The sequence below is a fragment of the Helianthus annuus genome, chromosome 17 (assembly GCF_002127325.2).
Source record: "Helianthus annuus cultivar XRQ/B chromosome 17, HanXRQr2.0-SUNRISE, whole genome shotgun sequence".
Classification (NCBI taxonomy): Eukaryota; Viridiplantae; Streptophyta; class Magnoliopsida; order Asterales; family Asteraceae; genus Helianthus; species Helianthus annuus.
Window position 1 is genome coordinate 160664484 of NC_035449.2, and position 27633 is coordinate 160692116.

Genomic DNA, 27633 nt, shown 5'->3' on the forward strand with positions numbered 1-27633 from the left:
CGCCACATATACGTATCGTTAAAGTCCAACTTATTATGTCACACCCCCAAAATCCCACCCGCGGAGTACCACCGCTTGGGAGCGTGACTGACCAGGATCAAGCCATCAATCATATCAAACATAGCATTTAATATAAAAGTAATTAATGTAAATCATCATGACATGACTGATGTTTCAAAACCAAACATCGTTTAAATAGCGGAAGCATAGTATGAAATCTCAAAATAGTTATAAGTTCAAATATCGTTCATGATCCAAATCCCACAACGACCTGCTCCTCCCTGTGCAAGCTCCATAAAGTACCTAAGGTCCTGCAAGGCATGCAGCAAATAATCAACAAACTAGTTGAGCGAGTTCACAGAAAGTAAGTTCATAACATAGTGCATAAGTCTAGCTAGTGGGGGTTTCCCATACTAGTGTGTACTAAAGGTGGGGGCTTCCCATGTATATCCTGGCTAATGAGGGCTTCTCATTAACGGTACTTACTAGACTAACTTCCGACCATGTGTTCTTCTTTACCGAGAACAGGAAAACGTACAGGGTCACGTAGGCTTTACGTGACGTGCCCTTCCCCGAGGACATTGGTACGCGTGGGGGCTACGTAGGCTTTACGCAGCGTGGCCTTCCGACCTGGAAGCCAGTGGATGGTATTGGGTTACGTAGGTTTTACGCAACGTGTCCTCCCGACCCGGGAGACATATGGCAATTGTACTGGGTTACGTAGGCTTTACGTAACGTGTCCTGACTAACCTGAGGACGATGGTCTATAGTCTGGTATATGCGTAAGTACGAGTATCTCCTTTTACAATAACATATCCAACCCAATTCCCAACCCGGGAATCCCATGCCTTGGCTGTGTGAACTCACCTTGGTTTGCTCGGCAGATACACAGAAAGTACAAGTAGCAAGTAAATGGTCACTCACGTCCTATCATGGTTATTACGCAAGTCAGGTTCGTATATAGCACGTATATAGTAATCACGTATAGTCATGGCAAACATGTACGCACGTAAGCAGATAAGACATAGCATGTGAGGATCCAATTGTCTAAGTCCAACAATACCCGGCCCAAAATCATAACAGCCTAGATTCTCATTCGGCCCAAATAGTAAACGTATACCGGTCCAATAGCAAACAGTCCACAATTCAAATCGTTGGGCTCAATAGATTGGGCCCGTGACAGTGAAGGCCCAACAGTGTGCGTGTACAGGGTGGTCTCGACTCGCAACGGGGTTACGAGTCGCAACCGGAGATTACGAGTCGCAACAACTGGTTACGAGTCGCAATGGTGGTCTCGGTTCATCATGGTCTGGTTACGAGTCGCAACGGGACTCGCAACCGTGGTTCCGGCTTGTGCTGTCGTGGTCTCGAGTGGGGTTCCGACTCGCAATCCGAGTCGCAACCGAACATGTAACTGGTTTCCATACTTTTAGTCAATTATACTCCGTGATTTCAGCTAACAGTTTGGTCAGTTTCGGAAACAGATCAAATCAGCAATTTCAACAAATCATTAGCATAATATCGATCAAATAGGGTATTTTATCAAGAACCCACATGAACTCTAACCGGTTTAAACGTGAACAATTAACAATCCACCATCCTAATACTTATGGTCAATATCTATCAATTTCATGATCATGCGGCCGAGACTATTAACCTGGTTCGATTCACTTAGCACATGAATAAATTTCAATCCGAATCACAATCATAACAGCCAGTTACCACTAGCTTCTACCGATTCATATAAGCATGTATTCACTACATAACATCACTCGGTTTTTACATAACAAGAACAATCCGATTTGTGTGTGCACATTTATCATATATGAGTGTCGATTTCATGATAAGAACATGCATAATCACATTAGCAAACTCAATCATACAAGAACCCCATATCATCATCATCATGGCAGTTATAACAAGTATCAACATATCGATCATAATAAACTTAACACTAACCGATTGAATCTAACAAGGAGACGGTGGTCCTCTTGTGTCTTGTGCCGTCGGGTTCGAGCAAGAAGGAGAGAGAGCAAGAAGCAACTAGGGTTTTCTTGTGTGTGTATGATTTGCCAAAGTGGTAAAACAAAACCCCTAAACTCGGTTTTGTGTTGCGAGTGGGGAGTGGGCCGAGCCCACTCGGCTGCCTAATGGACCCGAGAACAAGGAGTGGCCCAACAGGGCTTGTGCATTCATATCAAGTGTTGTGCGGTTCGGGTCATGATGTGCGGTTCGGGTTTGGTTCGATAAACATACAAACATAATATACACACATAAAGCACATAAATGCATAACATTTATTAATTCGAAATGTCACATAAGCACGTAACGTTACATCAAAGCAAGTCGAAAGTTCGAGTTGTCACATTATCCCCAACTAATTGGAAATTTCGTCCCGAAATTTGGTATGCACTCACTGAGGAAGCTAGGTAAACTGTACTTGTTCACTGATTTTCCTGGGGTGTCACATATTACGTTTATGGGAGATGTTGCATAATATGTTATTGCTTTGGATTTCTATCTCATAGATAACATTGTTTGGTTTTGCATCAAAGTAAAATACATCGTTAAAATAAGCAAAAATAAATTCACCATTAAAATGATAATTGAAACCTTGTCCATGCAAAGCAGAAACCAAAACAATATTTCTAGTAACACTAGGAATAAAATAAACACTGTTCAAAACAAGTTCTAAACCAGAAGGAAGTAAAAGAACATATTCTCCAATCGCCTTCACAACAACTCTTTGTCCATTGCCAACATGGACCTCCAAGTCGCCTTGTTTCAGCTTCTTAATCTTTCTTAGTCCCTACAAATCATTACAAATGTGAAAACCACATCCTGTGTCAAACACCCATGTTTTGCCAGAAAAAGAAAAGATTTCAATAACATATATACCTGAGGACTCTCCTCCTGAAGCCTTGGCTTGCTTCAGTTCAGCTAAATACTTAGCACAGTTCCTCTTCCAGTGCCCAATTTCATTACAATGAAAACACTTGGCATCCTTCTGAGGCTTCTTGTTTGCAACGATTTTGCCTTTGCCCTTCCCTTTGCCATGATTGCCCTTTTTCTTGGTGTTAGGTTTCTTAACATGACCCTCCTTGATCATCAGCACTGGTGCAGTCTTGCTGGGTATATTCACCTTAGCAGTTTGAGTATCTGATGCAGCTCTGCAAGTGTCTTCTCCATCCCATTCATATTGTAGTTCATAGTGAACTGATCATATGACTTAGGCAATGAGTTGAGGATGATATCCCCAGCTAATTCATCACTCAAGGGGGATTCCAGACGAGCCAAGTGATCAACATATGCCTTCATTTTTAGCACATGAGCGCTAACTGATGTACCCTCTTGCATACGAGTGGTTATGAGTGATCTCATCACATCAAACCTCTCATGACGAGCCTTCTGTTGGAACATTTCAACCAGGTGCTCATTCATCTCATATGCCATCTTGTCATCCATGGTCCTTTGAAGTTCAGGAATCATGGATGCTAAAATTAAACATGAGACTTTCATAGAGTTATCAAAGTGCTTTGCATAGTTTCTATATGCAACAGTTTGCTGATTGATGGGTTCATCAGGGACTGGCGTTTCAAGAACATACAGTTTGTTCTCCGCCTTGAGAACAATTTTCAAGTTGCGGTGCCTGTCCATGAAGTTGGAGTGGTTCAGTTTGTCCTTCTCTAAGATGGACTTGAGAGAGAATTGGGAGGAATTGTTTTCAGTTGACATCTACAAAATTCAAAATTAATTAATTAGTATTTTATGTTTTTAATATCTTAATTTAATTTTATGACCCAAAAACAAAACTTTAATTAAGATGAGATCCTGATTCATCATATGACAGTGAATTGGCTTAAGCATTATCCACTGGTATGATTATGTAGGTAAACAACGATTGTTAATTGTGTCCACTACACAACTCTCCATTTGGGGTTATCGCTTAAAACGATGTATGTTTAACCCCAACTATGCCTACTTGATGAACAAGCGATGTTTTGTCCTTTACTGTTAACTGTAACACCAGCCTATGTTACATAGGAAACGCGATGATTACCTTCTTTCATGATGGACACCCAGATGCAGGGTATAGCACTAACATTTGGGTTCGATTTAGAATGAAGTGTTAACTCGTTAAGGGTGGCATAAAGAATCAATTTAAAATTTGGGATTTATTTTAATATTTACAAAAAAAATATTTTGAATAACTCGTAGCATGAGGCGAGTTACACAATTATTTATAAAATCCGATTTTATATAATTCGTGATAATAGAAACTCCTTTCCACGCTCGTACGATATAGTTTTAAATACCCTATTAAACTATGTCGGTCGTTTTTATCGCGAATGATCTTGTTTTAAATATTAATAAAGACCTTTTATTAATTATACTTTTCAGTTTTATAAAACTTGTTTTAATAAAACCGTTGTCTTGATTGTGAAAATTTTATTTATTTTGGGTTATCTAGATTATTTACAATAAATAAAACACAACCACAAAACACAAAAACGAATCGAGCCCCTAATAGGTTGGTCGTTTCGTTTTAACCAGAAACGAAATGAACTAGTCAAAAAGGGTTTCAAAAGCTAATTTTTTTTTAAAGCTCCCACTTGACCCCGCGATCTTTATCTTCATGGTACCTGTTCGCCATTTATCTTGATCTTGATCTTGTACTCGAAGGATTACAATAATAAATTTGAAAATATAATAAAACCAAATCTATTCTAATCCTAACTATTACATCGGATCCAATATCCGCAACAAAATACAAATCAAAATTACTATTACATCGGATCCAATATCCGAAAAAAATACAAATCAAAATAAAACCATAACCAACACAACCATGACAAATGTCATAACCTAGGGCTCGATTCACATCACAATCCATAGACAACCAAAAGCTTTTGATATTTTGTGAAAACAAATAATTTTTTGACAAATAAAACATAGATCAAAATTGTAACTTTACCATCTATACGCGTGTAACCGTGGCTTTGATACCACTGTTGGGAATCATGGTATCAAAATATTAGCGGGAGCGGTTTATATAATTTACCAAAAGCCGATTATATAAATTTGATTTATTAATCAGATTAATAAATATTCCCAATCAGGATCAAGGTTATACGCGTATAAACAAATAAACGGAATAAACAACCATAGAGGGTTTTAGTAATCAACCTTTGACGACTACACCGGAATTGTAACACGCGGGTTACAACGAATCCTCGCTAGTAGGAAGTTCACAACTGAGCACAAGATACCCGAGAGTAGAACCGACCAAGAAGGAGGCGGCGACGATGCTTGATCGATGGCAAGAGGATGGCGGCCAAGCTTAGGAGGGTGGCTAGGGTTTGTGTTTTTATAAAAGTGTTTCTAGGGTTTTCACCTTAAACATCCTTTTATAAAACCCAATCTTACATTAAGGCCCTTTAAGATTATACAATTATAATTCCCTTAATAATAATCTAATTAATATTAAGTCCCTCGGGTTTAAACTATTATTATTTCACAAATAATAATCTACCTACTCGTGAACATATACGATTCGTGTACCAACGTGTAACTCTTCGGATCATACCGAGTTAGTTACGTTGACTTTAATTAAGGTCGGACATACATATATCCAACAAAAACAACATTTAATTACTTCTTTGTGTTCAATCTACACACGTACTTGGTTCCGCACAAGATATGTGTTCTAATCATTCAACGGTTACGGAATCGATCCTAGAGCGAATCCACACAAAGTTACACCACTCGGTCCAACCTAGCTTTCAATCTACTTCTAACCCAAAGAAACCCAGCCGATTTGATTTCACTAAAGATGTATTCCACCTAAGCTTGAGTGTTCAAAAACTTACCACCTATTCTGGCGCGCCAAATGCTCAGCAACTAATCATAAAAATCCCGTGGAAAATCTCTTTAGCCATACCTCTCAACCGATGTGCTCGTGAAGATCCAAAAGGTCCCTGACCGTGTATACACTGAAAAGAGAAACTTTGCACCATAACGAAATTTGATGCCAGACCCTACTCGCCACAATACATGAAGTAAATAAATGATTACTCGTCTCATCATTGGTAAAGCATAACGGGCATGATACATCTTCGATATCTATTTTCCTGCCTTTAAGCGTAATTCCTATTGGGATTTTCCCCATTTCAGCTTCCCATGGGTGCACGTTGCATTTCATAGGAATCCATTTGCATCACTTCATCACATAGTTTACAGTGATCCAAACCTTTATTTAAAACTCTTCTAATCGCCCCAACGTACCGGACACACTTCCACTCCGATCCACGACCATTTGTCACTTCGGTCTTCTAACTAGAATGCATCCAAAACCCTGCTAAGCCAATTTAGTTCTGAGATCTCCAAGAAGCTTCCAGGACCGTTCCTCTAGTTCCAAGTATTCCCGAAAGATCTATCTCTGTTGTTTTTAAACCTGCTTGCCACACTAAACTTTATATTAGCCTCTAATTCAAAAATATTAGGATAAATATCTTTCAACAGTTCATTAAAATGCCTACTAGCCAAAAGGAAGTATCTAGACCAGTACCGACCGCACTTTTAACGCAAAGGATTAACGTCGACCGTTGTTCTAGCGAAAGTTTTAACAACATTACTCCACACCTCTATTCAGACTTCTTTTAACCGAAAGAAAATCCCAATTACTTCTACTCTCATGTAGCGCTTCTACCATCTTCTTCCAAAGTTGGGTTCTCTCAGTTTTGAAGTGCCATCCCCATTTGGAGAGGAGGACGGTATTGATATACATTAGTTTACTCAACCAAAGACCTCCAACCACTTTAGGGGACACGCGATCCCAAGCAACCCAGTGCATCTTCTTGTTTTCACCTGATCCCCCAAAGAAAGCATATTAGCTTTCCACTTTGAAAGCCTAGCTTCGAAAATATCATACACCGACTTCCAATTGTTTATTTGGTTCATGTTAACTTCTACCATCAGACCAAGATACTTGAAAGCAGGATTCTCTGCTTTGCACACATAAAAAAAAAACGATACAATAATAAAAAAACATGGCCATTAAAAATTGAAAAACATGTAACACAAATACAATGGTTCTTACAAATTAAATAAAAACTACCTAGAGTTGTTCCCTACGAGTTTTCATCTTTTGAAAACGTTGCATTACATCTTCGACTGAAATTGTTGAAAGAACTCATTTTCAATGTAACAAATGCAAGCATTGTTCATGTATCCTTCACCCATCCTATTACTCAATTCCGTCTTCACATGATTCATTGAAGAAAACTTCCTTTAATACTAAGTGTTGCAACCGATAAAACTAGTGACAACTTTATTAAATGTTAAACTAACAGATAATCAATGTGTATGCTTGTTTTCACCATCCTTTTGGCAAGATCACTTACCCCATTCAAGATGTCAAACCGCTCATCCTTTTTTACATTACTAATGTAGTTGCCGAGTTCATAGATAAGCTTGTCTTTTTCATCAAAAGTGAAATCATACGGATTTATCTTTGCCAACTTTAGCAAGTTTAGTTTATTAAAGACACTAAATTTACAACATGGGCTCAACGAACTCATACACATAAGCAAATCAGTGGTTACCTCGTTAAAATGATTTCTAAGCTCTTGAATTTGCATATCGAGAACCGTGTTGAAACTATTAAGCACATAATGGTGACGATCGGTGATGTTGGTCTTCCTTTTTTGATATATCGGGTCAACATACTCGTCTTCCATGTTAATCATTCCAATCTCATGTTTGTCACAAATGACGTGACAATTCTTTTTTGATTGATCTAACCAACCCAATTGCTTTCATAATATCTTGATCCTTTCTTTGAAGAGTTTCACACAAAATGTTAGTAACTCCCAAGATGTGCTTCATCAAATTTAGATAAAATATCAAATCAAAACTTTTCATGTATATATGAAGTCCACGTGCTTGAATTTTGTGAGTACCATCAAATCCCGAAGTTTCTATATTTCTAAGCACTTCAATAACAACATGATATAATTTAAGCAAACGGAGAAGCGTTTATTTATCATACCTAAATTTCGAATTCAAGATTAAATGTTGAAAAAAGTTGTCAATTTTCTTCATACCTAATCTCGAATTCAAGTTTCAACATATTACAAATTAACATCATTAATTGTCTTATTCACATGCACAATTTTGATATAATCATTCAAGTTTAACAGCGAATAAACATTTAACAACACATAATCATATTCAATGAAACTTATCAAAGAATGAAAGAAAGTAAAGAAATTGCAAGGAATTATAAGTTTACCTTTCATTCTTTCAACAAGAGTTAGAAATCTAAGTCTCGTTTCAGAATAAATGTGAGCCGTCATCCATGAGAGATCTATTTGCATCGTAGATGAGAGATTTGGGGATGGATTTTTAGTGAGGGATTTCAGATTTGGTAAGGGTGAAAGGGAATCGGACTGCGAGCAACGAGTTTCAAAAAAAGGGTATGAGGAACCTGGTATAATGTTAAAACAACCCTAGTTCTGTTTTAGATTAAGAAAACACTGAAAAACATATCTCCAAAAGGTTTTGAACCTGTGACCTATCACTTGGAAGCAGGCGCCTTAACCACTCAACCATCCTTCAAATTCATTAATGGGTTCATCCCAATTTTCTTTTATGGGTCCATTCAGAATTTTCTATTAACATTTCTACTAAAATATTGAAGCCGAGTGGGTTCGTGCGAATCCGTAATTTTCAGTGTAGATCTGCCCCTGCCCATGTTGTTTGGTCAGAATCGGTTTGGTTCATCACGGTACCAACACTCTGATAGCATATATACCAATTATATATGAACGTTCGATTTTGAATAAAACTTTTACCGACATGTAGATCAAAATAAGCAAGTCGCAACTATGGGCGGCAATTCTTGAGACGATCTGAAACCCGACCCGAACTTGACACAAAATAGGTTTTGGGTTGACTAACACGACCTCTTTAAAAGAGGTCGTGTTTAGGTTGACCAATATTAAAAAACAGGTCAGATTTGTGTTAACTCGTATAAATGGGTTGACATGTTAACCCATTTAAGTATTTAAAGAAAAAAAACTTTATATTTTTGTTTTTCTGATTTCCATTTTACATGTTACTTGTTTCCACGTATATTTATAAATGTTAGTTTTGTCACATCATATTATTTACTTGTCCCACTTATATTCATAATTGAACATAACCATAACCTGCTTACAACCCAACAACCCGCTTATAACTCATCACAATGTATGATTCATTTAAAAAAAATGGATTAAACAGGTGATGTTTGGATTGACCCAATTTATGTGTGTGCGGGTTATTATTGATATCTTTGACACAAATAATAATATGGGTTGGGTTCGGGTTCCACATTTCAATCCGCCAACCCCACATGATTGACACCCCTAATCGCAACGCTATATTCAGAATTTTATAAAAGATTATATTATGTTATTAAAATAACAAAAATGATAAGCGGCGTCACTATACGTAAAAAAACCAAATCATGAGGTCGTTTTGATACATGTACCTCTGTGTTTCGATATCACTTGTACACTACTCTTTACAACTTAGATTATAATTCTTAACTCGGTATAAACTTTATACAAAAAAACTCGTGGCTCGCAGCTCGCTCGAAAGTCGCTGGAAAAAAGCTCGAAGATAGCTCGGCTCGAAATTGGCTCGCTTGTAAACGAGCCAGCTCGGCTCGGCTCGATTTGTAAATGAGCCGAGCTCGAGCTTGGCCTGGTTTGGCTCGTGAGCTCATGAGTTTTGGCTCGATAAGGTTTACATCCTTCATTTTTGTCCCACGTTGCTTAGAAAACAAAAACTAAAGAAGTATCTCCCCTATAAAAGAAGGTAAAAACAATGTACAAAGTGAATTAACTATTTATACTTGCATATTTAGCCATATGGTTAAATTAAATGGCAATTATGGCCCTTAGTATATGAAGAAATTCATTTTTAAGTAGTAAATTTTGCAGTTCTTTTTTAGTTCGAGCTAGATCGAGCCGAGCTGAGCTAGCTCGAATTCTAATCGAGTCGAGTTCGAGCCTCAAATCTCAGCTCGATTTAAAATTCGAGCGAGAGCCGAGCCAGCTCGAATCGAGTTCGAGCCGAGCTCGAGCTGGGTCTAGCTCGGCTCGACTCGGCTCGTTTACAGCCCTACAATTGAGCTAAGTTCCTTTCTTATTAAACAGATAGTTGTTCATTTTTTTTTCTTTTACAAGCACAACATCCAGACACTACACTAGTACACTAGACTGACCACACTCCATATTCTCCTCTGTGGATATATGCGCTTAATCCACACGAAAAAGTTGTAACTTAAGATTCTTCATTGTCCTAGCTTGTGATAGCTTGAGTACTTTATTGAGGACCAACGCTTTTCTAGCTTTTCACATGAATCAAAAGCTCATACTTTCATACATTATTGTTGAGAAGAACTTGTTCCACCTTTTAGAATGCCAACTCCCACACCATTCCTCTTGCCAGCTGCTTCACGCATAAGAATGTGATCAACAGTCTCGTTTTCCAGACCGCACAACGTCGACACCACGTCCCAAATATCTTTCACGTACGATCGATACGTTTGATGCCAAGGGAATCCTTTTTGTATCACATGCAATGCAACAACTAACTTTGAAAGGATTCCTTTTAACCCATACAAAATAGAACAACCAACTTATGGTGGATTCTATTTGACCCAAACAAAATAAATAGGTTATGTTGTAGATAAATGAGTAAATCTCTTTAAAATTTAGGTTTGAAAAGAAATATATAACAAATGACGTATAACATGTCTACACAAGTTTTTACTTAATTATACCATTTATGATGGATTTACAGGAGACCCACGCGTTACGGCGAGGTTGACGTTTTTCAGTGTTGTTCGCTCTTTTGGTTAGTTTTTCCATCCTATAGTTTTACATTTGGTTATGAATAACTGAAATATAAGACGATTATACATCAAACGACTTCCATTTAAATCAATCTAAACAAGCCGACTTAGAGCGACACAAAAAGCTGATTGCTGATCTCTAATCTCTCCCACGATATCATGAATCTTCACTGGGACATTAGAGAAAATTAGGTTGTTTCTAGCATGCCATAAGCTCCACATTGTAGTCATAATAGCAACATGAACACATTTTCTTTTGAAAGGCTTGTCCGATGCATGCTCATGTAGGCCGAATCAGTCCTTAATCGAGAAAGCAAATATGGGATGTAATTTACACCATGTGCTTACCTCCAAATAACCGGCGCCACAAAACAAGAATTGAATGCATGTTCCATTGTTTCGTCACACCCCCTGGCCTTAACGATATTTTCACCTTCAAGTTTCACATCAATGTCTCATCATGCAACCCAAGTCAAGTCACTAGCTTCAACACGTGTGACAAGTTATGCATTGTACAAGGCTCCACAAGTTCATACATGAGCGATGAACAAACACACAGGGTCTACAGGTCCATTTTCTAGCTCTATCTTGGTTTTCAAAAACCAAGTTCAGAAAATTATCTTGAGGCCTTAAGGCGGAGCTAAATGCACATATGGGTCAAAGTCGGGTCGAAAGGATGAATAGATTATGAACGTTTACTTCATCAAAAAAGGTGATGTTCAAAAGCATTGAGAAATAGAGCTTTTGGTGATACATATAGTAACGTCTCACATGCATAAAGCTCTCGTCTTGCAACTCAGCTTTCACACCTAAACGCCTTGAAGCCTCGACACTTTCTAAAACCAAAACCTTTATGATTTCATCTCCGCATTCCCCTTCTTGGTTTCATCTAAGAAATTGAACAAAGAAAAAAAAAGTAAAAAAACAAACATGTCCATGTTCAACCAAAACAAGGTAAACACTGACAACATCATATACCCCTCAGAACGCCTAGTATCAGCCTGACATGTAAATACGGTTCCTCTACCTTAACACTTGCATGAAGCATAAGGGAGCACCATGTTTGCACTTTACATGCGCATATTCAGATTACTAAATACTTCATCACTGAGGTATCTGATCTTATCTTTTCTGATTTTCAAAACAAATACAAGAGTTCTTTTCCGCCAGTTTTGAACGCCAAAAAAAATCTTGGATGGACCACTATCCATGGTTTTACGAAAAAACAACCCAAACCAAACCAATCAAGTTGAATAGGTCCGGCTGAACTAGCTGGTTTTATCGTCTTGTGGTTCAAGAGTTTGAACACATTTTTTTAAACTTTATTCTTCTCCAAAATCATTAACTTACATTAAAATATTTGATATGATAAAAGCAGATTTATAAAGAGTAGTACACATACATAACTGCATATGCCAAAGTCAAACAACCAGTTCCAAGTTTTCAACCAATGCAGTAAAAAATCGGATATCGGTGAAGGACCGCTATTTGAGATATCAGCTATCGCGGTTGGATATCGATAATTTTAATATCATGTTGAATTTATATATATAGCAATTTAACACTAACAGTTCTATATATTTTCCTACCATTAACAAATTAACCTTTTGCAACTTGCAAAACACTAACAATTGTAGCAAGTAGGAACTCATTAACTAACAATTGTAGCGTTACTGCGTTACCATAGTAGGGGACCAATAACCGATATAATCACTGATATATCGGGATATTAACTACATAGCCCATTAAGACTTAAAACACTAACATTTGACACTAAAATTGGCGGACCCAGGAATTATTTTCTAGGGGTGCGAACGAAGGGTTCAACCAAATTTTTAAGGGGTGCAAACGGGATTTTCACCTCGAAAATACACTAATATTTTTTTTCAAGGGGGGCGCCCGCCTACCCAAGCCAAAGCTTGTGTGACTAAAATTTAACAACTAAGACTTAAAACACTAATAGCAGCAATAAGAAAAAAGACGAATGATAAAACTAAGAAGAAAGACACTGATATCAGTCAATATTGCCGATGATATCAGTACTGATATTCTAACCGATATTTTGCACTGATATCTCACCAGGGGACTGATAGCCGATATATCACCAACATCTAAGTAGTTAATGCGGCAAAATATCGGATATCGGTCAACGACCGATATTTGAGATACTATCGTGGTGGGATATTGGTGAGATATCGGTAATTTTAATATCAGGTTATATATATATATATATATATATATATATATATATATATATATATATATATATATATATATATAGGGTAGGGATATGGTAAAAAGTGTCCAAAGTGTAAGAAGTGTAAGAAGTGTTTTAAACCATTGGATCTTTGATCTAATGGTTGAGATCAAAAGGGTATTAAAATGTAAATTGTGTTTTAATTAGAAGGGGCTTTTGTAAAATTGAAGGGCAATAGTGTCTTTTCCATTCTTTCAAATATGGTAACCGTTTCAAACACAACCATCAAACTCCTAAAAATCAGCGAATTATATGTAACCGCCATCAATCTCCAAAAAAAAATCAGCGAATTTCTTCATACTTTAAAACATTCCCAGATTTTTAAAACGTAATCGCAGATTCAAGTCATGGTGTTTTATCTGGAGACATTGTTGATGGCGTGGTGTTTTATCTGGAGACATTGTTCGTGGCGTAGTGTTTTATAAATACAAAACATTCCCAGATTTTAAAACACCAAGACTAGGATTCAAGTCATGGTGTTTTATCTGGAGACCTTGTTCATAGTCTGGTGTTTTAAAACATCTATGATTCAAGTCATGGTGTTTTATCATGAGACATTATTCATGGCGTGGTGTTTTATCTGGAGACATTGTTCATATCGTGGTGTTTTATCTGGAGACATTGTTCATGGTGTGGTGTTTTATCTGGAGACATTATTCATGCCGTGGTGTTTTATCTGGAGACATTGTTCATGGCGTGGTGTTTTGTCTCCAGATGTTTAAAACACTATGCCATGAACAATGTCACCAGATAAAACACCACGCCATGATTCAAGTCATGGTGTTTTATCTGGAATCCCCAGCAACCTTCTATATAAAACACCATGACCAACATCATAGTCAATTTATCCAGTTGTTTTAAAACACCACGCCATGAATCTGATTATAGATCTATTTATGATAAAGTATGAAGAAATTCGTTGATTTTTTGGAGATTGATGACGGTTACCATATAATTCGCTGGTTACCATATAATTCGCTGGTTACCATATAATTCGCTGATATTTGAATTAAATGACAAAATGTACAATTACAAAACTACCCTTTTGAATTAATTAAGAGGATGGACACTTGTCATTCCAGGAATATTTCTTACACTTCTTACAAATTAAGCACTTTGTACAGGATCCTAAACCTATATATATATATATATATATATATATATATATATATATATAGCAACTTAACATTAACAGCTAGTATACTCTTCTACCATTAACAAATTAACCTTTTACAACTTGCAAAACACTAACAATTGTAGCAACTAGAACTGCCTAATACTTAAAACACTAACAACTAACAATTAAGACTTAAAACACTAATGGCAACAATAAAAAGAAAGACGAATGGTAGAAAAAAAGAAAAAAGGTATTGATATAGGGGAAATCGGTGATACATCGTTCAAATATTGGTCCATTATCAGTCAAATATCGGTCAGTATCGCTGATATTATTAGTCCCGATATTCTGACCGATATTTTGCCCTGATATCTAGGAAGAGGACCGATAACCAATATCACTGATATATCGGGATATTAACTACATACATAGGTTTGGACCTGGTCGATTTCAACAGTTTATTTAATACCCCTGACTATTAACACTAATAATTCAAAACTCAAATAAACAGCAGAAAAAAAAACAAATAGATCAAAGGGGAGTTTAGGATCTTGGGAAAACAAAATAGATATAGTGTTTGGATTTGCCTCTCATATAACCAAACACAATAATAATCAGATATGCAAATGCATGAGTGTATGTCCATTAAACTTAAAATACAAAAGCAGATCTGATAGGAGTTCAAAACATATACTACATTGAATTTTCAACAAAAAAACAATATATTAAACATAATAATCTGAACCAACTTTTCAAACAGTTGTATGTTGGATTATATAACCAGAATTCGAAATAAACCGAAGGTTATAAATTGTGCGGAGGTTTAAAAACGAAGAAAAACATCATAATCTACCAAAAAATAGTGCTTTCGAATTCACGTTTTACGTAAAAATATACACATAGGCTTAGGTTACCTCAGCAGCACTTAAGAGAATAAAATTGATGGAGACTCGGAGTGTGGTTTCGGCTGCGGTTGGGGAGTCTAGGGTTTTGAGGTCTGTGGAATGGAAGAGTGGGTTTTAAGGGGGGAGATTGTAAAAGAATGACGGATTTATTTATTACAAAGAGGCCACCCAAGTTTTACATTTGGGCCAAATTAGGGGTTTAACCAAAATTTTAAGATAGGGTTTGTAAAATCGGTAATCATAATCATGACCGAGATTTGGTCATGGAATATTGCTTAACCATAACTGATAACGTGGGTGTGTGGAAGCTTTCACTTAGCGAAGCTGGAAGCGACAAGCGAGAAACATGAGCTAGGAACTTAGATACCAGAGCTTGGAGCTTAACAACGTATGGCTATAGTAACATCAAATACCAAGAATTGAAAAGTCAATGGATGTGACTTTAAACTAAAAGCACATAAAGTAAACCTTGGAAGTTGCACACCTCCATTAGATAGTTGCAAGACCTGGTACTTACACCAAAAGGGTAAGACCACGAGCACAAGTAAACACTATGAGGATAAGCTTTACTTGATATAGAAGTTGAGTTGTATGAAAGATGTCCCTTGGGCGGGAAGCCTCGCCTACATTAGGACACTTCATGCAACCAAGAAAGTTATTCACTCTCTCATTAGAACTCTCTAAGTACTATTTCTCTCTATACTTTATTAGTATTAGGTCCCGAGAACCCCATACTTACTCTCACGTTGGAGTTTAAACGCAGTAGGCCCCCTCCGGCGTTAAGGTTGACGGTGTTGTTGTTATTCACAGATACCTAGGAAGCTTTGGCTGCAGAGGATTCAGGACCTTAATCATAGGTTGGTTAACCATCAGGTCGGTTCCAGTTAAGTATGGTCAATTGTCCATTTTTTTTAATACTTTGTTTCAACTTTATATAAACATGTAATTAAGACTTAATTCATCTACATTTTAATGAGAATTAATGAGAATCACATGTACAATAACATGACAATATGAGAAAGATGAATTCAGGGATTTAACATATCCTAACAATAAATGCTTATGTTATATCAACATATGTTGATGATAAATCTGTCAAGAATGTACTGTTAGATGTTATCTTGTATCATGTTAAAATGTTTTGTTTGGAGTGAAGAACACCTTAATATGAATTATGAACACCTTGTATAGTGTAGCCTATGAGTTAATATCGGTGATATATAGGTGATATATTGGTTATATCGGTCCCTTAGTAAAATATCGGTAATCGGTGTCATATATCGGTTAGAATATCAGTACCGATATTATCAGCGATATTGACCGATATAACCAGTATATCACCGAATTATTAGTGTTAAATATCTATATATAAATTCTACATGATATTAAAATTACCGATATCTCACCGAGATAACCTATATCTCTAATATCGGTCCTTGGATGATATCCAATATTTTACCACATTGTTTTAAGCTATCTGGATGTAAATTAAACCTTTTGGACTTTATTTGGGTATCATGTTTCTATATATATTGGGATAGTAAATTAAGGAGATGAGGGATGCACAAGATCTACCAAACACATAAAAACCAAGTTGCGAATGACTAAACACATGAAGACCAAGCTATTGGTTCGGTTGGGTTAACGTTCAGTTATTGAACACTCGATCACCTGTAACAATAACCAGCGGTTAATTTCATTATAAGCCAAATTCGGGACCGCCTAAATTAGCGGGAGGAATGGAGAGCCGGGAAGCATACATTGCCCAAGGGTAAATGAGTAAATCTATCAACACAAAAGACTAAATTAACATGTTCTTCTTTGTCAGATACTAGGTTATGATCTCGTGTATTACACGGGTTAAATAAATGTAATTTTATATACATAATAATAAGTTATTTCTTTAAAAATCCGTGTATTGCATAGGCTAAATAAAATATAACTCAATCTCATAACACGTACAATCCTCAAGATATGTTTCGAATTTTTTTTATGTGTCAGTTGTATATCATGTAAAATAATTTTAACAATCATAATTTTGAACTTAGTGATATTTTGAGACTTAAAAATAGAAGCTTTTTAGTATAAAATAAGTTTGTTTGGAAATTCATAATTGATTTATATTAAATTTATTTGGTTAATGATATAATAACTATTAATAATTAAAGAATAAGTATCAATAATTAAATACGAGAGAAGCAGAAAAACCAAAAATAGGATGACCTCATGTGTTGGCACATCTCTTCGATAGTTCTAAGTTAATATCCAGTGAATTACATGTGTTAAGTAAATGTAATTTTATATATTTAGTAATTCTTAAAAAAAAGTTATGTCTTCAACAAACTAATGGGTATGTCCAATACACATGTAATTGTTCGGCAAATGCCCAACAAGAATTGACTATTGAGCTGGGTATGGAACACGGATATACAATCGGTTATGGGGTTACGATTACCAATACCCGTCTTATTGCAATCACTACCCTAGTCCGTCGTTGTCACCCCTCATATTGATGTTTTATTCGACCATATGATAAGTACTAGTAGAGTGCCCGCGCGATGTGGCGGGGGCGACACTTTGAATTGCGGCACTTGTTTCTAGTAGTTTTCTTACTTGTATAATATTTATGATAACATTATTGTGGTGGATGTATGTCATAAGTGTTACACATGTCTAGTAATTGTTAAATTTAGAATTTAAATTATCAAGTACTTCAAGAAACCATTGGTGTAATAAAGTAACACACGAATAAGAAAAAATAAGTCTTAAACATAATTAAAAGTTATATAAAGTAACACACAAATAAGGAAAGATAAGTCTTAAACATAAATATTGAAAACTAAAAGCTCAAGTGTCAGGTAATAACCTCACTCCATTTTCACTTAGATAGTCTTTTGAATCACTTCCTTTGAGTCTCAAACTTTCGATCCTTAAAAAGGACAAAAATTGAATACAAAAGTTAAAAAAGAATAAACAAACCTTAAAATTACATCTTCACTAAATTTACGTTAAAGATTAGAGTTGTATGGACTAAACATTGCAACATAATAATAATATCAACACTTTTATCACTATCATCCTGCAATAAAACACACATATAATAACATAACGAACATGTTAATATGAAAGATATACGCAAAAATAATACTTAAAAACCAGCAAAATCAATACCTTAGAAGCTTGTTCGACAACTGGGTTGTTTAAATTGGAATGTTCATCATGCAACTGAATCAGAAAAATCAAATAAGTTAACATTCACATAAAATAAATAAAGTAACAATTATTCACTACTGCAATATAACATAACTGACCTTAGAATTTTCAATCTCACATGCTTGGTTTTTCGCAACAATTGAATTTATAACTGGATCCATTTATAATAAGTTCAGTTTTTTAGTTTAGCTTTAAAGTTTATTACCTTATTATTTTTTAATTAAGAAATACAAATTATTAGAACAATATCCAAGAATAACTGCAATATTTTATGATTTCAGATTGACTATATCTAACTTCAATATTTATTTATTGCAACTTTAGGATATTAAGCTATATAATTTCAGTTGACTTGTAAATTTAGGATACTAACTTTATTTTGAACTTTATTAATATGGTCAATAACTGCATTATATTAACACAAAAAATAAAGTTCAAATATAAAATAAACTTTATTCATACATCAAGATCAAACATAACAGCTGAAAATGAAAAAAAAAAAACATAAAAACACTTCATAGATTTCATATTAGAATGAACTCTGTTCCGCTTCTGAATTGACACTCGAGGTAATTTTAATCAGGTTTTCTGGTTTGTGCTTAAATCGGCAGTATCTTCTAATTCATCTTCTTTTTCATTGTCCTTAGAATTGTCTAAAATAATAACATTACTTCATTTTCACTTAGATAGTCTTTTGGATCACTTCCTTTGAGTCTCAAACTTTCGATCCTTAAAAAGGACAAAAATTGAATACAAAAGTTAAAAAAAGAATAAACAAACCTTAAAATTACATCTTCACTAAATTCACGTTAAAGATTAGACTTGTATGGACTAAACATTGCAACATAATAAATAATATCAACACTTTTATCACTATCATCCTGCAATAAAACACACATATAATAACATAACGAACATGTTAATGTTAATATGAAAGATATACGCAAAAATAATACTTAAAACCAGCAAAATCAATACCTTAGAAGCTTGTTCGACAACTGGGTTGTTTAAATTGGAATGTTCATCATGCAACTGAATCAGAAAAATCAAATAAGTTAACATTCACATAAAATAAAGAGTTAATAGCCAAAATGGTCCCTGAGGTTTGCTCACTTTTGCCACTTTAGTCCAAAATCCAAAAACTTTAAATCTAGGTCCCTGAGGTTTGCATTTTGTTGCCATTTTAGTCCAAAACTGAAATCAGATCAGATTTCACAAAAAAAAACTACTTTTTGTCCTTTTCTAAAGGGGTATTTTGGTCATTTTGTTTTTATTTTAACTCAATATTGATTAAAAATAATAGAGTAAACTAAATAAATCACCCTATTTAAATGGTTCATCTTCCCCAACTTCACATGTTCAAACCCTAATCAGACACATCTACATCTTTCCCCTAATCAGACACAACTTCACTTGTCAAAACTGCACCTTCATCTTCATCTTTCCCCAATCCAAACCCTAATCAGACACATCCATCATCGTAATCAGCCACCACCTCCACCCTAATCAGCCACCACCTCCACCCTAATCAGCCACCTCCATCACCGTAATCAGCCGGATCTGTCGGTCTCTTTCCTGTTATAAGCTCACCGTAACGCACCCCTTCTCCTCCCGTGAAACCCTTCCCTCTTCTGGATCAATATGCACACATACACACACCCATAATCTTTGAGAGAGAGGGAGATCGAAGAGAGGAGATCAGAGAGGAAGTCGGAGAGAGAAAGATGGAAACGACAGAGATGGTGGCTAAGGTGGTTGCCGGCAGTGGCGGTGATTATTGTTGTTGTTCAGATTTGGTTCAGCTGGGCTTCAGTTCATGCTTGGTTCAGGTCTGGCAGCTGTGTAATCAGGTAAACTTTTCAACACCCTCTTATTTCTTTCAAATTTTTCTCCAACCACCTTCTCCGGCGGATGTGGGTTGTTTTCAAGTGTTGATGGTGACGGTGGTGCTTGGTTGTTGATGACAGAATTGGCGGATGTGTAGGTCATCATGCTATCTTTTAAGCATTGTCGACTTGTACCTTTTAATCCGTGTGTCGATATTGAACAAGACAACTACCGAAACGTCGACAAAAATGTGTAGGTCATCATGCTATCTTTGGATTTTTTTTAAACATTATAGTTTATAAGATATGTCAATAATACGTAAAAAAAAATTATAAGTTTGTTGTGGATGTGTGAATTGTAACTAATTATCTATAATTTTGTTAAAACCTTAGGGATTTAAGTGTAATAAATTTAGAGGCTAAAAAATAAATAATGTTTAAAAGACCAAACTACCCTCATTTTAGGGGTCTTTCTATAAATAAAAAGAGGGAAAAGTTCTTATTTTTTAGGTATCTTAAAATACCCTTGGCCATGTATTATAATATAGTATAGATTGTGCCGGTTATTGAATCAGGTTCAAGCTTAACAATCTAAAGTCGGTTCGCTCGCTTGCAGCCGTGAATGGAGTCACGACGGATTGAGCTCCGATCAACCAACTAATTGTTGATCGTCCAGCTACATTTCTAATGATAGACGAGCGGATCCCAAAGTGAGACCATTGATAACTATAGATCTATAATAATGACGAGAAAGATGAAGACCTTCCCAACCAAACACATTTTTTTAAACAGTAAAAGGGTAGGATGGTAATTTCATATTAACATAACGTTCATATCTAACGTCAAGTTTGGTCAACGTGACCAAACGCGTTAACAAGACAATATTAACTGCATATCACATATAAAGTATTTATGTGCATATACATTGGATTCGTATTATGATACTCTAAAACTGTATACAATGCTTAGAAACAAACGTTATTACCCATCTGCGATAACTGGTTCTCACCTCCAATTAACTCAGAACCTTGCTTGTTCTTGAATTTGTTCCTGTTCGAAAAATCACAAAATCAGAAACCTTTTTTCAAAATTTCTGTCACAACGATTTTAAAGGAAGGTTTCAAGAAATCAAATTAACCGACCTCTGTCACGAAGAAGGCATGGAAACCGTATGGAACTCTTTGGGGCAATGGAACAACCGCAACTGGATCAGGAGACATTGTTTTCGCATCTATAACTGTTACAGACGATTTCCTGCAAAAAAAAAGAAAACAAATATCATGATCACATATTTGATCATTCAACTCTCATGATTGCTGTGTTCGCTTGGTTCTCCTTCGTTAATTTATGCTTATGTACACATATTGCATGCTTTAATAATACATTTACACCTAAACATGACCAAATGTATAAGATAATAAATATTATGTATATTTTAACTATAATATTTTTTACAGGCTTGTTTTTTGTATTTTTGGAATATGTGTTTGTTCGTTTATCTATTAAGCGAATGAACACGAAAAAAAACTTATCTTCTTAACGAACGAACACAAACAAGAAAATACGTTCGTTTAAGTGTTCGTTTTTGTTCGTTTTGTTGGTTGAACTTGAAAGAAAGAACATGAACAAGCCTTTGTTCGGTTCAACCATATTGACATCAACTTGTCGTTGGTAAAACAATTGAAGGGAATTTAAAAACAAACCAATCGTTTAAAAATTCTGGTTCATATAATATAATGAAGTATCATAAGAGTTGTATATATACCCGGTGTTTTCATCATGTGTAAAGAAGATCAAGTAGCCATCATCTTCTTCAGAATCGACACCTGGAACTTTAGGGACAAATATTGCCTCTGAACCAAATCTACCGGGCCCAAGATCATATATCCCTTGAACATTTCCTCCGACTTCAAGCTTTGTTTTTCCAACTTCGGGTTCTGCATGTAAATCAAATTTAACAATGCCGGTGACCTTTGCAATGCTGTCAAGCCTTGTTGCATACACATAGCGTTGTTTCCTGACATAAAAGTTGAGAAACAACATATATAATTTATTTAATAAAGAGTAACATCCAAATACTAATAACTATTTAACGTAAATAACCTTTTCATTATTTACCTGCCAGTGTAATACTCGTTGACCCTAGGAAAATCAACAGCAGACTCGGACAACTTTTTCTGAGAAGCAAGACCGGTTTCCATGTTGAATCTCATCTCGAATCTAAAAAAAGGAATTTCAACTAGAAAAATTACTAAAATGCCCCTTTTAACCTCTCGAAACACTAATAAAGGATCAGAGTCTTACAGCTCGTTTGAGAAATCTTTATCAAGCTTTTCTCGAGCACCATCACCGACCATATCCAAATTTGGATTTTGAAGGCGACATGTAATCAAAACAACTTCATCTCCTTCCTCCCATGCATTTGCTGGTATACGGAGACAATTAAAAAGATCAGAATTTTTAATATAATATTTTAAGTGAAATGCTATTTTCGTCCCTGAGGTTCGGCTAGTTTTGCAACTTTCGTCCAAAGGTTTGTTTTTCTGCATTTGGATCCAAAAGGTTTGAAATCTTGCCATTTTCATCCAGCTCGTTAACCCCATCCATTTTTCTCTGTTTAGTCAGGGGTATTTCCATCTTTTTTGTTAACTCAAAGAGCAATTCGGTCTTTTTCACTTTATGTACAAGTATTTAGCATAATGCACAAATATTCAAAATGCCCTTACAAAACAAAAAACAAAAACAAGTAGGTAAAAAGACGGAAATACCCCTAACTTAATGGAGAAAAATGAATAGAGTTAACGAGCCGGATGAAAATCGCAAGATTTCAAACCTTTTGGATCCAGATGCGGAAAAACAAACCTTTGGACGAAAATCGCAAAACTGGCCAAACCGCAGGGACGAAAATGGCATTTTACTCTAATATTTTGAAGTTTTGAATAATCATATCATTGAAAGAGCTCCAATAGTACTTAAATGGAGTGTAGAAAAAGATATACATTATAAAGAGCCCTCACCATTATGAAATATCATGCAATTTGGAAGCTCAAACCATTTAATCTGGAGCTCGTTCTTTGCATACCGTGGAAGAATACCAAATCGAGCTTTCTTTGTTTTATCAAAAATGTAAATCAACTTTTTCTCCTTCACCATTTCCTAAGAGTAGCAATAAAGAAAATTTTAATGAGCTTATTTTAATATAAATTAAATAAAGCCGTAAATTAAAATACAACTAAAAGAGTGACGGGAATTTAAAAGTCGCATACTTTTGGTTTAAAGTACAAAGGTAGATCCATGAAGATAGCATAATTCTCGGTAATCGCAAAGTCATGCATCATTACTGATTCTGGTATAGTTATTGGCACAGGATCATCCATAACACCTTCCTTTGAAATCACACGGTATGTGACAAATGGTGGTTTTTGTGAGTATCCGAATGCAAACATCTCACCTATAAACAATGGCTATTTTGTGAGATAGTATAATAATAGAAAACTACTGTTCATTCCATTGCCTTATTAATATGGGTATAGTATAGTATAGTATAATACGATATAATTAATAATCCGATTAATGAAGAAAATGTTTTACCGGTAACTGGATCAATCTTTGGGTGAGCAGTGAATGTGTGAGAAAGCCTCTTATCATAATCCATCAAGCCAAGAGTTTGCAGGTCACCATCCTCCAATACTTTAATGGCATCTGAAATTCAGAAAATTTGTGCAATATGCACATTAAGGTGTATTCATATTATATTTTTCCTAAAGAACACTACGGCATGAAACCAATTTCAAGCAGAAAACTACGATAACTGCAAAAAAACCCTTTTACGTATTGCTTTAACTATGATACATAAGGCGGTTATATTTGTCCAACAGTTCATACAAATGTTTATGCAGTTCCCATATTTCTTTACTTAAAATTGGTTATATATATATGAGGGACATTATCACATTAATACATAACTATGAATATGTGGAGAACTACAACACTTGTAGCTTTTACTTTAAGGTGTATATTTATGTAACCGTCTACCCACTCTTTTTTCTCTTCCATTAATTCCAACTAAACATTTTGTTTCGTTTCGTTTCGTTTCGTACAAGGGTATTATGTGGTCTGCTCAGTTCTCTACTTAAAATAGGTTTTATATGTGTGTGTGTGTGTGTGTGTGTATTTAAAGTAAGTGAACAACTTACATGGTTTATCTCCTTCTGATAGCGCCAAGAGCTTTCCATGGTGATATATGAGAGCCGTGTTTCCTAAAAAGACGAACATAAATCGTTATTTATAAGGTTCCTCCAGACAAAGTAATAATGAAAAATAGCACGAATTGTATTTTGTAATTGAGATCATGTACTGAAAGAAATTAATCAACCAACCTGTCCCTTGGCCATATGAAAGATCTAGAACTTTCAGTTTTGATCTAAGCATTTGCATTTGGACCATCACTAGACCAAAAAACCCCTTAAGATCTCCAATCTGAAAATACCATAACTAAACTGTAACTACTTCTATAATGTAAACCTATGCAAAAAGTATTTACTTCCATTTATCAGCTTGTTGTATTACCTTTACTTCCTCACAGTTAACAAAATTAAAACAAACGGACATATTTCAGACAGCTAAACTAGAATTAGTAGCAACCAGAGAACATCAAAGAGAATAGCATAATATGTTACCGAGAAAAATTGAAAAGATTAGAGATGTTTGGATACGTTTTAGAGGATTACCTTCATAAATTTAGCTCCTCCAAAATATTCTTCTTGTTCCAAACGAGATGTTTTTACATAACGTGAGAGATAAGTTGCTTTTCCATCTTTGATCCGCAAGCCATGGATCATGCTGTGGATAAAGTGGTTCAAATTCTAGATTTATTTAAAAAGTAGAAAATAATGAACAATGATATTCAACACAGAATTTTATATAGGAAGATGAAGGAACAAACAACACTTACCCGTCTCCATCAAACCTGCAAACAAACAAAAGAACCAATGTAAATAAAGGATCACATATCGATAAATACGAGTTTTGTATTATATTCTAACTGTAGATGTTATGTACCAGTGATATCCAGCCACAGGAGCAAACTTTGGATTAGGACCTACTCTAACAAACTCGCCATTCAGACACTCCTGTGATCACAAAGATTTTTGAAATGTTAATTAGCACAAAAAGACAGAATGTTACATCTAATACAATAATATTCACTAAACTCCTAATCAAACATGATAAAACCATTCCTTGACAGAATTAGCAACAAACTCCATTTAAATTACGAAATTCAAGACACTCAGATATTATATGATTGCAGATAATCACCGGGAAAACGTAATGAAACCATTTCCTGACAAAAATTAGCAACAACTCCACCAGCAAAATTCAAGCATGAATCAAGTACACAGATATTATAAGATTATTGGTATCACCTTAGGAACATACTGAACCATTTCCTAACATAAGTTAGCGACAAACTCCATCAATTACGAAATTCAAGCATGAGTTGAACACAGATGATATCTGATTACAGATATATCACCATAGATACATGATAAAACAATTTCCTAACGGAAATTAGCAACAAGCTCCATCGGTTACGAAATTCAAGTACGAATCAAACATTCAGATATTATATGATTACAGATAATCACAATCGAAATATGATAAAATCATTTCATGACAGAAACTAGCAACAAACTCCATCAATTACGAAATTCAAGCATGTATCAAGCATTCAGATATTAAATTATTAATGTACCACAGATACATGATTAAGCATAATAAAACATCAATGATACAGTAACAGCTCCGTAACCACATAACCTAATAACATAAATCGAACGCATACATGAGATGAATTACCGCAATTCAAGTAAGATTCAACATCATTTACTAATTCAACAGCAATTTACGCTAAGGCTGAACAAAAAATCAACAACATAATCTTCAACAGCAAGCATAAATCAACAATAACTCAAACCGACAACGAAAAAAACTAACCTGTAGGTGTCCAATTACGATATTCAAGCACACATCAAACATTCAGATTTGAATAAACTACAAACACATGATTAAGCATAATAAAACATCAACTATACAATACCATAACTAACATATCTTCATAGCTTTAAACTATATAAACATATAATAATATAAGACTTATTAGTGCAATTCAAGTACGATTCAACATCATCTACTAATAATAGCAATTATAATAATCTTCAACAGCAAACATAAATCAACGATTACTCAAACTGACTACCGGCGGAGCATGAAAAAACCTAACCTGTAGGTGTCCGATTACGAAATTCAAACACGAATCAAACATTCAGATACAAATACATCACAAATACATGATTAAGCATAGTAATACATCAACGATCCAATTCCGTAACAAACATATCTTAATAACTTAAACTGAACACCTACACGAGACGAATTACCGAAATTCAAGTACAGTTAAACATCATATACTACTTCAACAGCAATTTAAGCTAATATAACCTACAACAGCAAGCATAAATCAACAATAACTGTCGCTAACTACCGATATACAACCGTCGGAGCATGAAAAAAACTAACCGGAAGGTGACCGATGACGGAGAGATCTGTGCAAGGAGGAGTTTCATCACCAACAGGAGCAAAGTTACCTAACAGCCAGTGATGAGGCTGCGATGAATCATGCATCAACTTCACCAGAAGCTTCTCTAACCAATCAACTGCTTTAGAACTGAAGCCTTTGCTCGGCTTAGGGTTTACGGCCACCACTCCTCCGCCTATCTCCGCCTCCATGGTTCCCATCTGTATCACAGAAGAAGAAGAAGTGTGTGTGTGTGTGTGGAAATGAAATGAAATGAAATCAAAGTGGTTGATTTATTTGGTATTAAATTTTGGAATTTTGCGACAGAGGATATTTCGTTAGAGAATGGTGAAGGATTCGGCCACGTGGACGCATCACTAACTTGCCATTCTCGTTAGTGGTCTCGGTTAGACGAGAGTCACAAGAAAAATATTTATTTTTTTCGTTTTGTAACGAATATACTTCGATTTAGTTATAAAATATAAAAAGTGGTATTAGTTTTTTCGTCGTTTTGTAACGAATATACTTCGTTTTAGTTATAAAATATAAGAAGTGGTATTAGAGTTATTGATGAGGACGATTATAGTAATTTGGGTTACTAATTAATTTTATACTTATGCTTAGTTAATGAATTCTCGCTACTATGAAGTCATGCTAGGAGTATCTGTGATGCGAGGAGGACGTGTCGTGTTCGTGACAACGATAGAAGGTGAGAAGGAGCCTCTGAGACCATTGTGGGGTGTCGTTGGTGTCACATAGGTCGCGTTAGGGGTGTGAACACCGTTACAAGTAGGGTGACGTTAGGCGTGGGAAAATCACAGGAATACGCAAG

At 35.4% G+C, this 27633-nt stretch overlaps 1 protein-coding gene and 2 long non-coding RNA genes across 3 annotated transcripts; all 3 read right to left on the reverse strand.

The window, feature by feature from the left end:
• Window positions 1-2719: 2719 nt before the first annotated feature.
• On the reverse strand, window positions 2720-5273 carry LOC110923669. The gene is made up of 3 exons (XR_002584198.2): window positions 5188-5273; window positions 2899-3735; window positions 2720-2809 (listed from the first exon to the last, which is right to left on the reverse strand). It is a non-coding gene; the product is annotated as an uncharacterized LOC110923669 (long non-coding RNA).
• A 5544-nt stretch (window positions 5274-10817) lies between these two features.
• On the reverse strand, window positions 10818-15354 carry LOC110922576. Its single transcript, XR_002583267.2, has 2 exons — window positions 15195-15354; window positions 10818-11795 (listed from the first exon to the last, which is right to left on the reverse strand). It is a non-coding gene; the product is annotated as an uncharacterized LOC110922576 (long non-coding RNA).
• Window positions 15355-21003: 5649 nt separating this feature from the next.
• Window positions 21004-27086, reverse strand: LOC110923172 (carotenoid 9,10(9',10')-cleavage dioxygenase 1). The gene is made up of 14 exons (XM_022167345.2): window positions 26804-27086; window positions 25286-25356; window positions 25179-25193; window positions 24955-25066; window positions 24604-24703; window positions 24421-24483; window positions 23816-23926; window positions 23491-23675; window positions 23242-23380; window positions 22529-22649; window positions 22343-22444; window positions 21990-22241; window positions 21367-21478; window positions 21004-21274 (listed from the first exon to the last, which is right to left on the reverse strand). The coding sequence occupies exons 1-14, from the start codon at window positions 27020-27022 to the stop codon at window positions 21245-21247; spliced, it is 1632 nt and encodes a 543-aa protein (XP_022023037.1). The 5' UTR covers window positions 27023-27086; the 3' UTR covers window positions 21004-21244.
• Window positions 27087-27633: the final 547 nt, after the last annotated feature.

What these genes read in the sequence shown, in the direction of transcription:
- LOC110923172 (XM_022167345.2), bottom strand. Translation starts at nt 27,022, where the DNA reads ATGGGAACCATGGAGGCGGAGATAGGCGGAGGAGTGGTGGCCGTAAAC. An exon ending in ATCAGAAGGAGATAAACCAT is followed by an intron (nt 23,927 to 24,420) that starts GTAAGTTGTTCA and finishes TCTGAATTTCAG; the next exon opens with ATGCCATTAAAGTATTGGAG. An exon ending in ACACATGATGAAAACACCGG is followed by an intron (nt 21,479 to 21,989) that starts GTATATATACAA and finishes TTTTTTTTGCAG; the next exon opens with GAAATCGTCTGTAACAGTTA.